General features: G+C 34.9%; 4 protein-coding genes and 1 long non-coding RNA gene across 5 annotated transcripts; all 5 read right to left on the reverse strand.

The window, feature by feature from the left end:
* Positions 1–1,809: 1,809 nt before the first annotated feature.
* LOC120117933 lies at positions 1,810–5,766 on the reverse strand. Its single transcript, XM_039138092.1, has 6 exons — positions 5,513–5,766; positions 4,115–5,226; positions 3,945–4,003; positions 3,392–3,520; positions 2,647–2,691; positions 1,810–2,060 (listed from the first exon to the last, which is right to left on the reverse strand). Exons 1-4 carry the CDS (start codon positions 5,695–5,697, stop codon positions 3,485–3,487), a joined length of 1,392 nt encoding a protein of 463 aa, XP_038994023.1. The 5' UTR covers positions 5,698–5,766; the 3' UTR covers positions 1,810–2,060; positions 2,647–2,691; positions 3,392–3,484.
* An 86-nt stretch (positions 5,767–5,852) lies between these two features.
* Positions 5,853–7,755, reverse strand: LOC120117898. The gene is made up of 4 exons (XM_039138067.1): positions 7,314–7,755; positions 6,492–6,782; positions 6,140–6,297; positions 5,853–5,931 (listed from the first exon to the last, which is right to left on the reverse strand). The coding sequence occupies exons 1-3, from the start codon at positions 7,677–7,679 to the stop codon at positions 6,229–6,231; spliced, it is 726 nt and encodes a 241-aa protein (XP_038993998.1). The 5' UTR covers positions 7,680–7,755; the 3' UTR covers positions 5,853–5,931; positions 6,140–6,228.
* Positions 7,756–7,914: 159 nt separating this feature from the next.
* On the reverse strand, positions 7,915–8,654 carry LOC120117945. The gene is made up of 2 exons (XM_039138101.1): positions 8,177–8,654; positions 7,915–8,067 (listed from the first exon to the last, which is right to left on the reverse strand). Exons 1-2 carry the CDS (start codon positions 8,387–8,389, stop codon positions 7,915–7,917), a joined length of 366 nt encoding a protein of 121 aa, XP_038994032.1. The 5' UTR covers positions 8,390–8,654.
* A 5,183-nt stretch (positions 8,655–13,837) lies between these two features.
* On the reverse strand, positions 13,838–14,695 carry LOC120117948. Its single transcript, XR_005515705.1, has 3 exons — positions 14,663–14,695; positions 14,499–14,561; positions 13,838–13,939 (listed from the first exon to the last, which is right to left on the reverse strand). It is a non-coding gene; the product is annotated as an uncharacterized LOC120117948 (long non-coding RNA).
* Positions 14,696–14,798: 103 nt separating this feature from the next.
* On the reverse strand, positions 14,799–15,959 carry LOC120117946. Its single transcript, XM_039138102.1, has 2 exons — positions 15,595–15,959; positions 14,799–15,189 (listed from the first exon to the last, which is right to left on the reverse strand). Exons 1-2 carry the CDS (start codon positions 15,942–15,944, stop codon positions 14,799–14,801), a joined length of 741 nt encoding a protein of 246 aa, XP_038994033.1. The 5' UTR covers positions 15,945–15,959.
* Between the last annotated feature and the right edge of the window lie 326 nt (positions 15,960–16,285).

Here is a 16,285-nt window from a genome sequence, read left to right on the forward strand (position 1 = left end):
TATTTTTTATAAAAGCTGCTAATTTTGTTAAAAGAAAAAAATATTTAAAAATACAATAAATGTTTACGTAAATTAAATATATAATTAGTACATTTTTCTATAATTTTTAACACAAAAACTAACCACTTAATGTAACACAAAAATCATACAAGAAAAATGTTAAAAACTTTTTAAAAAAACTCGAACAAGTATTTCTATAATTATTGTAGTTTAATTATGCATATATTTCGATTATCAGTCTGATTGTATTTTAGAACATTTAATTTTGACTATAGTTTATATATATATATATATGTAAACAAGTATGTAGAATGAGAATCAAGTTCATAAATTATTATTAGGATTATTTTTAAATAAATTACACCCGTTACCATTTAATTATGAGTAGAATCTAGTTTGATCTCCTTCTTTTGATTTTGTTAATTTCGATTATAGTTTATTAATATTTATGCAAACAAATATGTAGAATTAGAATCAAATTCATGAATTATTATTATTTTTTGATAAATTACATCCGTTACCATTTAATTATGAGGAGAATCTAATTTGATCATCCTTCTTTTGATTTTGTTAATTAGATCACATAAATATTTAAATAATGTCAATTAAGTCACATGTTGTTAACATTTGATGAATGAGTTGACTTGGAAGCTATCAAAATTATTGTAATTACATATTTAGTATTTATTACTTACACATTCAAGCAATTTGGTCCTAATTTTGTTAACTGTCACGTTAGCTTCTTTTTCAAATGAAGACTGAATTGATAAAATATGTAAATAATGAGGACTAAATGTGTAACTATATTACTTCTATTAACTATCACGTTAACTCCTCTATCATATGTTAATGGCAAGTGACTTGATTGACATAGTTTAAATAGTTAAGTAATCTAGTTGATAATATTAAAAGAACAAAAATCTTATTAAAACTCCATAATTAATTCATCACGAATATAGTTTTCCCTTTTTAAATTGTTGAATGGGTTCTCTTATTCATTGTCCATTGTTTTAGCCAAAAACTTTGACCAAACTTTTGGATATCTCTGGAAATAATAACATGAAACTCTCTATTTCTAATTACTATTTTAGTCATCCAAAAATGTTTTTTAATGAATATAAACAAAAAAATTGTATTGAATTGCCCTAAAAAATTTCCTTCACGTTAACTTATAAGAAAAACTAAAAACCCTAATAAGTGCAATTTTTTCATCATCCAAACATGTTCGCCATCTTTCATAATCATATTTTGGTTTGTTCTTCAATGTGAAATTCTTGTTTATTCCAGGGGTTATTGTTGCAGTAATTTGAAGGAATGACTCGGGACATACTTCAGTGTATTATCTCTTAAATTATTTTCAAGTGGTTTGTAAAAAATAGTGAAGTTTAAAAATATTGTTTAATGTTTATATTAGTTATCCAGATGATTTTATTCTCAACTACTTCCCATACATGTCAAATACATATTCATATTTGTATCGCTTTTTTTTTTGATAATCTAGAGTTATTATAATATGTAGAATTTATTCGTAATCTTCCTTAACAATTGACACATGCTTGCAAATGCAGCTTCATGACCTCTAGGAAGAATATTCACTTTAACCACTGGTACCGCTTGTAGTGTTACAACTTCATGTGGTGATGTTCATGTTACAATAGCAACCTATGTTACCCGGACTCCATATTTTCACAAAAAAAAATGTGTATCTAAATCAATGTCCGACACATTCGGACAAATTAAAAAAAGTCAGTAATGTCCAAATCTATTTAAATCTATATCCAACACTCGTATCTAAGTCCGGGCAACATAAGTTAGATTAGTATTGATAGACCTGGACACCAAATTATTATATGCTAAGCACTAAATGAGCTTTCCTATAAAAGAAATGTACTCTCAGGGTTGGCAAAGAAATGCTCCCGGTAAATTAGTTCGCATTTGGTCGAATTACCGCCGATCATCGTTCCTAAAATTGCCGGGACTCCGGTACGTTTACTTTGATGCTTCTTCTTGACAATAAGATGTCCGCCCCGAACCATCAACCTTAATAATTTCTTAAGGGGCTGTTTAAGAAATGTAAAGGTAAATCCATTAGGAAATTATAATAAGCAAAAGCAAGGAAAAGTAAGGTTTTCAACTATATTTCTAAAACTTTTTTATTTTTATCTTTTTCATTTCTAGTGTTCAACATGCTCATATCACCATCTTCGTATTCGGATATGTGTCAGATGGATTCTCATACCCGACACCAACACTTGAGTCTGAGTTACATATGTTTTTAGTTGAAAATTTAGTAATGGGAAAATTATAATCCCATTTAAATCATCAACACTAAAGCTATTACAAGAAGAATCCTACGTTGTTTCGACTCTCCATTTTTAAAATAATTCTCTTGTGGAGTATCAATGTTCGAAGTATAGGCTGGAATATGACTAGGACTCTCTTATTCATGGAAACCTTGAAAAAAATTAAACGTACCCGTGTCCGACACTCATGCCTAACATAGTTAACATTATATGCTAGCATCTAGAGAAACAAGGAGTTATGAGCTAGATACTTGCAATAAACTTATTATGTCTATGGCATGAGTTTAACAAAATAAGCAGAGGTTTAGGCATGTTCTGATAATCAACCGAATTGCATTCTTACCTGGGAATTTATCATTGGAAAGTCCATTTTGCGAATAATATCACCCTGCACAAACAGTGAGTAGAAACAATAAGAACATGAGAAAATGTGTAGACTCCCAACTTTGTAGCTGCACATAACTTATTCGAATCTAAATTACCAGAATCCTTCATTGTTCTTAAAGTGCTTGTGTTCGACACCAGTGTCCAAAGGTATATTTGGAGTTTTGGACATGAGTACGAGAGTATGATTCTCAAAAGATTTGGAAAAATAGGGAAAATATTGACCTACTTATGACAGACAAACTTTAACCAATACTCGCCTCCAAGTTTGGGTAACATAGGTCTTAATCAGTCGAACATCAGGTTAGATACCAACAAAAAAATATGCTATCATTTATCAATCGCCTCAAATTTCCATGTCACACTAATCAGAAACTGAAAACGGAAGATTCGTGAACACATATAGAACACTCGCTTAACTGATATCTACATGAACTTCCCAACGCAAACATATATTATATGAATAACAGAAATATTACCAATTAAATTGGGAGGGGAGACATAGATATCCATGATTGTTTAACAGCTTCCGTTGGGTAAAGCATAGATTCATATTTTGTAAACTAATTTATTCTTTTTCAGGGATTTAATGAAGTAGACCAAACCCAATGCCCATTCTTTTGCACTTATTTTTTTCTCATGCACAAAAAGTAAGCAATAATACAATTAAAATGAAATTAAAAGCAAATATAAGAATCGTGTACCTCCAGTATTCCTGGATTTTGCATCACAATACGAAAAGCCCGAGTAATTATTCTCTTATGCATTTTCCTCTTGCTGTTGCCTTGCATAGTCGATCAGGCGATGAAACGAAATGAACCATAAAAAATGACCTGTATAACCATTTGTTAGGACAATATTTGACCCGTTAGGTTGTAAGCAAGCACCAATCATAGAGATTCAAACTTCCACTGTTCAACTATAAACGAGACCATATATTTGTGAATCTACGAAGAAGTTAGAGATAGCATAACAAGTCTCCTTTCCCTTGTTTATGAATAAATGTCCTAATTCTTGCAACGGGTTTGTAAATACGAGACACAACATGGTTAACTGGAATTATCCAGGACAAGCAGACATCAAATAGATATCAGAATGGAAGATGTCCCATAAGGAAACAAGAAAGATAAATCCCCCAGACCTTCTACTTTGCACTTTCACCACAATGTGTTATACTCAAGTATTTGTTAGTGCAATATTTTTTCTTCTTTTCTAAATTTCATAAAGAAGTGCGGTCAAATGACAGAATCAAACTACCTTTTCTGCTTGTCCAAACTTTTGCAGAACATCAATGACAAGTTCAGCCATTTTTTCTCCTGAAAATATCAAGAAATAAATACCGGGATAATGTATGTATGGCTTTTCTACAATAGGAAAGAAATGCATGTTTAAATATGACCATCCTAGTAAAAGTTAAGCATGGATACCTAATGTATTCATAAATTTGGAAACTTCTGCAATGGTCAAACCTTGATCGTCAGCCTTCTGGATGGCAGTGTAGACAGATTTAAAGGCCTCCTCAGACAAGCTACCAACATATTCTTGACTGGTAGTTAATGGCATCAAATGTGCAGCATGATCAACCATCAGTTCCCAAAGTGACTTGCAAGAATCCCCAGGTGTCGGGACAGTGTGCTCGAAATTGAGATTTTCCTTAACAATTTCAGAATGTGATGAAATGCTGCCAACTTCAAGAGTTCCAGAATTACTGCCTACATAATACCCATCAATAAAATGTTCATCACCAAAATTCTCCCCGTTCTTGAATGATGATTCTAGAGAAACAGCTCTTGGCACTGATGCTCTATGCACAGATAACTTGATACCTGGAAAACCTTTTTCACGCCGATTATCAATGGAAGAGTCATCAATAAAAGGGGCAGATAAGCCTTTGACAAATTCAACTTCTCCAACACCTTCAACTGGAATAGAAGGAGAAATGAACAGTTCACCCGAATAAATCAAGGCAAACAAATGAAAAGTTTCTCCACACTTTAAATCTACTGTGAGATCAAGTCCTCCTCTCCTAAATTTTTTTTCATGTTCAACAAGCCACCTAGAAAATTTAGCAGCGTTACTGCCAGTGTTTAACGGAAATTGATAGTCACAGACATTTGCATTTCTTGGGGCCTCCAGTAAAGGCTCCTGCCTGCTCCGAAGAACCTCTTCCAAGGAAAAATTAATCTTTTCCTCACTAAAACTATCAAAGTCTAGGCAACCTATGCTTTTATTGCATTCGATGCCTTCAAACAAACTTCTCTTAGCACCTGTCCCTGATGAACCAGGCATGATTGATCCACAATTATCGTCATCCATTGATCTCTTCTCCATTTGTTCCAGCTGCTTCTCATGTTGTTTGCTAAGCATATTACAAAGACTCCTAAAAGATTCCTTGAATCTTCTATTTTGCTTTAGGAATTTTTTTCTTCTGTAACAAGCATTTGGATGTGCTGGAAGGTTACCGAATGAGAGCCTGCATCCCTCAGTTAAGTTTGCTCCGAGGCCCACAATGTTTTTCACATATTGGATTACCAATTGCCTTAAAGAAAAAAATATTCATATATGCAAAATGAAGCAATTAGTAAATATACATAATGGGGAAAAAAGAAAACGGGAAAAAAGACATTTTTCTATTTTTAAAACTAGTAAAAACATTTTTCAGCTAGGGTAGATAGACAAGTAACCTGCTGCATACAAGTAACTATTGTTCACATGCAAAATATACATGCAAACTTCACAAAAAATTCCCCATAAGGCCATTTTCACAGAATATTTCATGCTAACTTCATTGGAAACATGGAACTTAAGTAATTCATTTTCCTTACCTGTCTGCGTCATCTGTCCACTGGAACCTTTTTGGGCGTACTGAATTCAACTTGGAAAAGGCCGAATGGTTAGTAGATGAATGATACTTGTCTCCATTTACTCCAAACCTTTCAGAATACTTCCAATGATCTTCCTCTTGTTGTCCTTGCAACTGACTTTCATGCTTCTGAGGAGAGGATAACATTTTGTTTTCTCCTCCTATAAAATCTTTACCACTTCCAGCTGAACTAGGAATTTTTTTCTGAGAAAATGACCCAGTTCATTGCCAACTTTTCTACGGTTTAAAACTTTAGATCTTGCAGATCTTTTCCTTTTTGAGAAAGGAACTAATGACCATCGGATCGGATTCGGTCTCCAGTTCATTTACAATTTTATTTCTTTGACGACGTCGCAGCTTAGAATTATATACACAAAGCACCTGCAACATTTCAAGGGAGATATTTTAACAATAAAACAGCGAAGGAACTCTTTTACAGTTTTTCATTTAAATATGAACATTCGTTTCATCAAATTAATAAAAACCATTGAGCAAAGAAATTCAAGATCTCAAGTTTTGGTCCAGACTCCAGAAAATTTCTAAGAAAAAGAAGGGGGGATATCTTATGGAAACTAGGGCATGATCTAACCTGCAGCATGGTGAGATTTAGGTTCTTTGCAATCTCCTTACATTTTTTGTATGGAAGTTTTTCATTGCATTTGGTCTTGGCTAGAAGTTTCAGTAGAGCATTGCATGCTGACCAACAGTCATTCTTCGAACAGAGGTCCATGATCTGTATCCAAAAATCTGGAAAAAAATCCAATTACCATCATCGCTGGGATAATAACAAGCAAAAAAAATCTTGGAATTAACAGATAAAAGAAAAAAACATAATGGATAAGATATAGAATACTTCTATTTCCTCATTGAGCATTTTCTCATTTGAAAATTCTTGAAAGACACCAATTTGCACATAGTGCAAGAATAAAATGCATGCATACCTCATGAACAGTATACCCTGGTAATGCATGCGAACCAACTTTTGGATCAACCCTAGCATAAGTATATTCCAAAAATTGCCAGTATTCATCAACGTCATCTCTGTTTGAGAGGATAAACTCATGTCTGACAATCTCCTGTTCTGGGCCAAGATCAAGAAACCCAGAATTTGAATGTGTTGCAACCAATAATGGTTCCTCTATATAAGGCTTAAGCTCCAGGGCATAAACAGGACTGGCATGTGACAAATTGACTTCAGCATCAGAACTTCCTCTAGTTACTAGCCGAATCAACTACGTAAAAGTATCAAAGTTTGGGATTTGATACTAGGAATATATATAAGATAAAAAGCATATAAAGCGTAGATTGAAAAAGAATTCAGAAACAAATGATCATTTGTGCTTTCAAATACAAGAAAAGTAAATAACATCAACATACATAATCATCTTAAGATTGATGTTAACTATTTAGTTCTGTTCTCTCCATGATTCAGGGGTAAGCAATATAGTTTTGATGGTTCATGTTATCTTAGGGTCCTGATAATCAGATGAAAAGCCATCAGCTACAAAGAAAGGATTCTCTTAGAAGAAGGAAATAAAAAAAAAAGAGAGGAAGAGGCATCTCAAATTCTTTCATTGGCGAACCAATCAGGCATATAATTACTTAAACACTGTTTAAGAGATCGGATGGTACCTACACCAAGGCAATTGTATCACATTCATATATTCAGAAAACTGAACCAACCCAGGTCAATTGATATGATACATGAAAAATATAGAAAGAAAATATTAAATTTACTTTCAAATGTGAGCACGAGGTTGTACCTTCAGCCTCTGTAAAATAGTTACAATTGAAGACAGTCTCCTAATTGCCGAAGCATCATTTAGATCATTATACTCTTGAATAGAAAGATCACATAAACACACTCCCTTCTTAAACTTCTCTCTCATGTTGTCAACTTTAACAGTAGAACCCACAACTTGAAGAAATAGCTCAAGTGGAATTTCCTTGGTGGCTCCTTCCATATCAAACAGATTATGAATGATATAAGGTTTCTGTAGATCATTATCTTGTCTCCCATCTGATAAAACATCACCCCTAGCAGATAAACCACGTGCATAGTCCCAGAGATAACTATGCAACAGCCTTGCTTTTACCATTTTTCCAAATATGAATCCATTAGCACGCATGGCTTCCGTCCTAAGAGAGAGGGAATTCGAACTATCATAAATTTGTGTTATTTGAACACAATCCAATAGACGGACTGGGTTATTGTTCCTCTTCCTCAATGAGGTCTTCCCATGAGCAAGCTTTCTAGAAGACTTGATTCTAGCACGAATTACACCAATTACTTCAGAAGATAAACTTTGAATAGATGGGTACAGTACCACCTTGACTTTGCGGTTAACAAAAGTATCCATAATCTCATGTATCTAGGTCTATATATTTGCATTGCCCTTCATTTGCAAGCTTCTGCAATATTTTGTCTACAGTTTTCCTGTCCATTGTTGTGCCTTTGTCTTTCTCGAGATTCACAAGAAACCTATATAGCTCTGTTCTCAAGACAATCTTTTCAACCTGCATCGGTTTACCCACAAACACACAGAGGAATGGTAGTTAATTAGTAACCAAATAAAAAGGGGGGGGGGGGAAGCCTTAATTTACTTCAAGTGGAAGAGGAAAAGACCTGCAATAGTTCAAGTATTCTCTGCCCTCTCCGGGCGCTATCAACTGTCGAAGACTGACAAGCTTTAAGCATCAATGTTGCAGTCTTCACAGAATGAACTGTTCTGTTTGGAGACACTGCTCTTGTTTCATGGATCAACTCTTGTGGCTTGCACATATTGGAGATACTATTACTTGCCTCACTATCTCTTCGAGAGCAAAAAGAGAGATTCATTTCATTTTCATAGTCGTTTGTCTTCCAAAGGGTGTCACTTTCAGAATTCCAAAGATCTGAGATTCGGGCTGATCCATCTGAACACCTAGGGTTGGCAACACCCAAACTATAATTTTTGCTGAAAAGGTCATTTGATCTACTTGGAATTACATTAGAAGATTCACTGTTCCTGGCTGTCCAAATTCTGTATTCATGCTTTTATTATGAAGTTCCATCTGCATAGGCATCCCAAATTTGTTGCTCATTAGAAAACAGTTCCTATGATTCGGCTTCTTTTCAATTCCGAACCTCTTGCTACCTGCTTCACAACAAAATTTATGGAATGAGTTAAAAACGAAAAGGTCTTAGATTCAGAATTAAACATTGGAGACTAGTGAAATCCACATTCCAAAAATCTAAAATGAAGAAATAAATGTGACAGAACAGACTAACAAAGAGAAAATTTTGTTTAGGCAAACAGTTCAAAAACTATCACTCCTTTCTATAATCAAGAAATAACTTAGGTCTCTGATTTAGTCTGATTTGTCCAACGTGGCCCCCAAATTGCATCAAGTCAAACATACAGTTATTCACTTACATCATTGCTCACTTGACACAACAACCACCTCTTGCACATGTCTGAAATGTGAATATTTAAGCATTTCAAGAGCAGCAATGTAGCTTAAACAAGATATTTCAACCATGAAACTAGTGATGCTAGCAATGCAATACAAGCAAGGCCAAGGACTTGGTTCCAAAGATTTACCAAAGTGATGCTAGCAATGCAATACAAGCAAAGTCAAGGAGATCATACATTCATATCTTGTTCACAAAACATTCAAAAGGAGGAATTACAGCTCTTCTTGTATATGTAGATGACATCATCATCATCGGGAATGATCAAATTGAAAGAGACACTCAAAAAGTGCTTAGCAAAGGAGTTTGAAATTAAAGAACTAGGGAGGTTGAAGTATTTTTTTAGGAATTGAGGTGACATACTCGAGTAAAGACATCTTTATTTCCCAAAAAAACATATGCCTTAGACTTGCTTAAAGAAACACGCAATCTTGGATGCAAGGCAGCAAGCACACCTGTAGAGCCTAACTTGAGATCGAGTGAATAAAAAGATGATAGCATAATAGATAAGGGAAGATATCAGCAATTGGTTGGGAAACTGATATACTTGTCCAAATACAAGGCCGAAATAGCATTTTTCGTAAGTGTAGTAAGCCAATTTATGCATCATCCAAGAGAGAAACACTTGCAGGCTGTCAACAAAATTCTTTCTCATCTCAAAAGAACATCAAGTAGAGGAATTTTGTTCAAGAAAGATGAAGGATTTCTCATAGAAGCATATACGGATGCTGATTATACAGGTTCTATTGTAGATCGTAGATCAACTTCAGGATATTGTACATTTCTTGGTGGGAACCTAGTGACATGGACGAGTAAGAAGCAATCGGTTGTTGCAAGATCAAGTACTGAAGCAGAGTTTGGAGCTATGGCTCAAAATAATACTTGATGACCTTAAAATCAAGTGGGAAGGACCTATGAAACTTTATTGCGACAAGAAGTATGCCATCAACATTGCACACAATCCAGTGCAACATGATCGCACAAAGCACAATGAAGTAGATAAGACACTTTATTAAAGAAAAGCTGGAAAGTGGCATGCTTTGCACTCCATATATAGCATCAAGTAATCAATTGGAAGATGTCTTCACTAAAGGAATGCCTACTTCCAACTTTGAAGACATGCATGCAAGATGGGAACAGAAAATATCTATTCACCATCTTGAAGGGGAGTGTTGAAAATCTAGCATATCTATTTCGTACAGATTCCATGGAACGTACTATTTTAGGTTAGAATAATTTAGTTCTAATGTATTTTAGGACAGAATTATCTCCTAACTTTTGGGAGACTACAGATTCCATGTAACAGACAAAAGTCAACTTCCTTTAGTATAAATATTGTAGAGGTTAACCCTAAAAAAATATAACAGAAAAATTCAGTTCTTTTTTCAGGTATTATGATAGGGATAGGATCCTGAAGATTTTCTAGGAAGAAGATAAAAAGGAGTTCAGACTTAAATGTTGCAGACTTGCAGCTAATGTTTGTTATTATATTAAAACAAAAAACATGTAGCTTCTTCTTCCCTCCAACGCCACCTTTGTTTCTTTGAGAAAGGTGCAGTCCAAAGTTATCAAAGGCTCAAGGCGCATCGAGGCGCAAAGTTTCCTAGAGCCTTGAGGCGCGAAGCGCATGAAAGGCGCGGGATTCACAAAGGCGAGGCGCATGATATCCAAAAAATTGTAATACATGTATATATTAATGCAATCAAACTCAAATATCATAGATACCAATATTAGGCTTCAATAGAGTTCACTCTCAAACTCAAATACCAACCTAACGTCATAAAAACTATCAACAAGCATAATCAAGTACTAAGTTTAACAAAAGCATCCAACATGCATAAACAAAACATCAAATAAAGTCACTGATAATCATCATCAAACATCAAAGTGACACATGTCACTCACGTTTTATTAACAGTAGAAACCTAAAAGTGTAATGGAAGAAACATTATACACTTATTTTTAATAAAAAAATTTAAACATCAAAAATTAATTTTAAATATGATTTAGACATTTAATTTTATATTTATCATTATTTAGAAAAGGTAAAATATAGAAATGTTGTTAGACGTAAATTTTTAATTACGATTAAATTAATATAAACAAATATCCACATCAACCGGTCACAAAATGTTCCACGTCATGACTTTATCCATTCCCCACAAGTACCCGCGACAACTAAAGATTTTTCTTCCCGCCAATCAAAATACGACATGTTACCATAGCTTTTGTGTTTAAAATTACTCACTAGTCACTTCCTCCTTTTCTTCACCTTCTTATTCGTACGAAGACAAACCACGTTCAAAATCCCCTCACCGACCTTTTGTTCTTGTAGAAAATGAACCCAAATAAGACAGCAGAGGACGAACAACACCCATCCATCGCTGTCGTGAACCGCCGTATCCAATGGTTGTCCTTCACCTGACCCCACTTCCACCGCTCCAATCTTCACCCCAACTCAACATGCTAACGTACGCCAAGCGACCAATAAACTCGAGGTCGACAAAGCCTCCCTGAAGAGCTACATGAGAGGGAAAAATAGGGAAACACGAGAAAATCATCGAGTTCTTCGAGTCGAGGCCCGATTTGCAAACCTCGGTGGGGATTTCGATGAAGGAACACAAGATTTTAAGCCCACATCGCGCTCGACTAAGCCTCGCGCCTCAGAGCCTGCTACGCCTCGCTGAGCTTAGGTGCGCCTAGGCTACGTGCCTCGCTTCAGTGTTGAAAAAGCCCCGTTTAGTGAACCTCTACGCTTTTGCGCCTCAGGCGTTTCTTTGCCCGGGGACGGAGAGTGCAAATAGTACACCTAAGTGTAACTAGTCTCGAAAAGGTGAGTGTTTATCTCAGATGAAACACTAAATTGTAGAGTCGCCACCATCTTATAATGTGGTGAGATTGGTCACCAAAATGTTATATTATTCTAATAAAAATTCCTAAAAATAATATTAAAATAATACAACACAGGATACTTACTAGAAAAATGAGTTCGGGATTCGATTACGTGTAGAAGGATTAGCACCCCTACAACGCCCAAAATTGGTACCGGTGTTTATTAATTAGTGTTTTTGCAATAAATTATGAATTTGTTTTTAACTTAATTTACAAATAAATACAATAATAGGAATATCATTTCACACCAATAACCATTTTAAAATACTTCCTAATTAATTAAGAAGATATTTAATGATCTATTGTATGAAATAATATAACTTAAATACATATATATAAAATAATGATTAAAATAAGAATCAAAATTATATGTTATTATATGTAAATTATTTCATTCTTTAGGTACTAAGAATATAAATAAAATAATAATCATATAGAAATTAAAAGATATTAAAGTAGAGTAACCAAATTGTAAAATAATAAAACTATAGTCTCTAATTCAAAATATTATAAAATATGTACTAATAATATAATTTAACCATATATAATAATACGGGATTATAATATAAATTATTAATATTTAAGGGACTAAATGGATATTTAACCTAAATATAGGTAAATATACGGTCAGGGACTAAAATGAAACAAAATTGAAGACAAAAATTAAATATATCAAAACCTGATTTGGTGACTAACTTGCAAAGCTTACAGAGTGCAGGGTCACGGGTTAATTTACCCATTCGTATAATTACATAAACACCCTCCAAAAACGACGTCGTTCGGGGAGGATATAAATGCCCTAAACAGGCCCTAAAGGGCCAAGCTTCCCTCATTTCTTCATTCTTTCTCTCTCTAAAACGAGAGAACCCTCTCAGTTCTCTCTAAAATATCCCACCAGCGGATGGACGACCACTAGTCGGCAGCTGTTACCGTCGCCGGCCACCACCCACGTGGTCGAAAAATACAAAAATCACCCAAAATATAGATTGGCTTTCCCTTGTCCCAAATCCGACCTCCTTTTTACCTAAGGCTTCCCAATAACCCTAGATCTAAATAAAACCGAGAGTTTTACCTCAGTTTCCACTTGAATCTCCGACGTTTGGCTTCCGGCGAGGTAAGTTCTTGACTTCTTCTCTCTATTTGTTGTTTGGTCGTGTTTTGCTCTCGTTATCTCCTCTGTTTCTTTCCTGTTGCTTGCTCTCTCGTTTCTGGTTGCTCTCTCTCTCTCTGTCTCTATGTGTTCGTTGTTCTTGCTCTCTTCTCTCTATTGTTGGTACTTGCTTGCAGGAACGGCTTTATATAGGCCTCGAAGATCGACCGTAATAATGAAATCCGGTGAGTCACCGGACCTATGGTGGTGACTCACCATAGACCGATGTGTTGTGCGGCTCTCTGTGCAGCTTCTGGAGTCTTCGGGAGAGCTCTGGAGAGCCGGTGGAGGCGTGGCTTCCCTTAGTTGGAACAGCTGGAGGTGACGGCCGGAATAGGTCCTAGGGTTATGATACCCTAGGGTTTCTTCTAAATGAGATGTGGACCGTTGGATTTGCCTTTGGATTGGACGGTTGGGATCGATTGGCGGCTGGAGAAGCTGGGGAAACCCTAGCTGGGTTTCTCGGGTCTGTTGGGCTTCTTGGGCCTGGATCGGGTCTATTGGGTTTGAACCGGTTGTAGACTGTGCCTGTAAACTGGGCCTGGACCTCCTTATTGTAATTGGCCTTCGAGCTTTATAAATATAATAATATTAATAATATTAATATTATAATATATTATAAAAACGTCACTCGGACTAAAATGACTGTCGACACTTATGATTCTTGAAATATAGAGGATATCTTAATATCTTTCACAAACCTCTGTAATAAGCATTCCTTTGGATCCTGTAGCATCAATTGTGTCATAAATCTGATGATCAATGGAAGCCCACAAGCTGGTCAGCTATTTGAAATCTTCCCAATTTCAGCTCTTTGCCTTCAACACATCTGATCGTATTTTTCTCAAAATCCGAACGTGAATTTTTTTTAGCAAATGCAAACACCGCTTATCCTGTGAAAAATGAAGTGTGTTAATGCATAATATTTTGAAATGAACATCTCCATGAAACAGGAAAAAGCTAGTTGAAACATTATAGACAAAACTACCTCACAGTTATATTATTAAGTATGTACTTTTTCTCCAAAGCCTATCATGAATGATTGTAGTTATTTATCATTTATATTCTGGAAATTAGCCTTCTATTATTTTTTAAAGAGGAAGCGAGAGAGATCAAGAACAAATATGTTTCAAGTATAAAGAACATATGCAAGGTTTGACTTAATCCAAAATAAACATTTAAATTCGGCTTAGTTTGTACTGCAACAGAGAGAAGAAGAAAATTATCACTTGGACTGGATTTCATTACATCAGTTGAATTGAAAGGGCTTCTTTCTGAAGCAGAATATACAAATCCAAATCTTTACCAATATTCAATGAAATAAAATATCAAACAAGATTACTGTAAACCATAAATGCCTGACTACAAAAAGTGTAACATAAATATAAAGAAAACGGAGAATAGAATACAAAATCAAAAAGAAATATCCATGACACAAGTCATCAAACTAACCTTCCCATTCACTTTTACATTAATCTCCTCTACTACACCAGCAGTTTTCAATCTATCATATACCTGGGAAAAGTTGAAGATGAAGAAATAGATTAAAACTATTAAGAATAAATCACCAAGATAAATCTAAAACACATGCAAAAACCCTAAACAAATGAACTAACTTTCTGCCATCTATGTTTTGCCTGCCGTGACCCCGACATAGCCAAGATCACGTTAATATCTGACATGACAAGAACCTAACAGGAAAAAGGAGAATTCAAACAACATCAGTAAAAATTATTAAAAATGAAAATAAAACTACATATATCTATCTGACAGTCTTTCAAGTATAAGACATAAGTAACCCTTGCCATGAGCTTCTTCAAGTTTATCACAGATTGCTTTCATTAGCGGCACACTATCGTTAACAAGAATATCCTCTTCATATGTTCTACGTTTGAATCCTCTTGTCCACGTCCCTTCGTCTTTGGTAACCTCAAATTTCTCTTGAGATCTCAACTGCTTTGCATAACGGTATAAATGAATTAACTTTGTTGATAGGCATTGTTTACCACTTCCTCTAGTTCTCACACGTGCTTCTTGTCTTATGATTAAGCCACTTTTCTCAAGCTTCTTTACCAAATAGAAAAATCTGTTTCCTTCAATTCCAAATTCCTTGCTAAGTTGGCTTTGAGTTATTCCATTCGTCCTACAAGCACACAGTTAAAACACCAATAACAACAATAAAAAGAAGACAATATCACTCAACCAAAAGAAGAAGAAGAAGAAGAAGACAAAATAAAAAATTCCATCTCAAAAATAAAGGTTTCAATATTGTCCATATCATGTACTCCGCCCATTCGGATAAGTTTAATCTTTCGATTTTGAATATTAAAATAAACACAATTAACAACATTATTTTAATGATTAAATTGATTTTCAGCCTTTTATTTTCGAAAAAGAAATACAAATAAAACAGCACCCAAACAAAACCTATGCTAATAACCAAATTACTCCAAAATAAATCTCTCTTTCTCAAACAAACGGAAATGAATTAAGAAAAAAATTAAAAATAAAAAAGGAAAGGAATAAGATGAGCAACATTAAAACTAACCTAGCACTGGCAATACGTTCAAGAACGAGAGGCTGTTGATGGAACTCTTTTTCTTCACCTCCCAAAGAGAAATCATAAATGCCTAAAAAATTATCGCACAATTTTTCCTTAGCAACAACATTCAAATCCAGCTTTTCCGCATCGTCAAACGGCTGAATCAAACGATCATTGCTATCGTAAACACGATTCCGCTTCCGAAACTGAAGCGCTGGAATCTGAAGTAGGTTTTCCCACAGGACCCGTTTAATTTCGACGCTCGAAGCGAGTTTTGAGCAGAGAGAAGATAAAGCAACGCCGTCGCGACCTGTCGAACAGATTTCTTCGACAGCTGATGATATGATGGAATCCATTGATTGAAATCTTCGTCTTCGATCGGATAGTTTCTGTTCACTAGTAGAATTTAAGAGCGGCCATGGCGGAAGCGAAAGCAGCGTGGGAGAAAAAAACAGTATGGAAGAATGCAGTTAAAAAAGAAGAGTATCAGAACAGTTACAACAAGTACGAACTTAACTCCAGCTCAAACTCTCAAAGCAGAGTACGAGGGTTAAGGTCACTTAAAACTTTGGAATAATTACAATTAAAGTCCCCAAATTAGTGTTAAGATTATAAATTAGTCATGAACCTTAATTTTTTCTAATCAAATCTTCAGAATATCATATATCGATATCGTATAGTTTTCGGCGGCCTAATT

Source organism: Hibiscus syriacus, unplaced genomic scaffold (genome assembly GCF_006381635.1).
Source record: "Hibiscus syriacus cultivar Baekdansim isolate YM2019G1 unplaced genomic scaffold, ASM638163v2 tig00110324_pilon, whole genome shotgun sequence".
NCBI classification, from domain to species: domain Eukaryota; kingdom Viridiplantae; phylum Streptophyta; class Magnoliopsida; order Malvales; family Malvaceae; genus Hibiscus; species Hibiscus syriacus.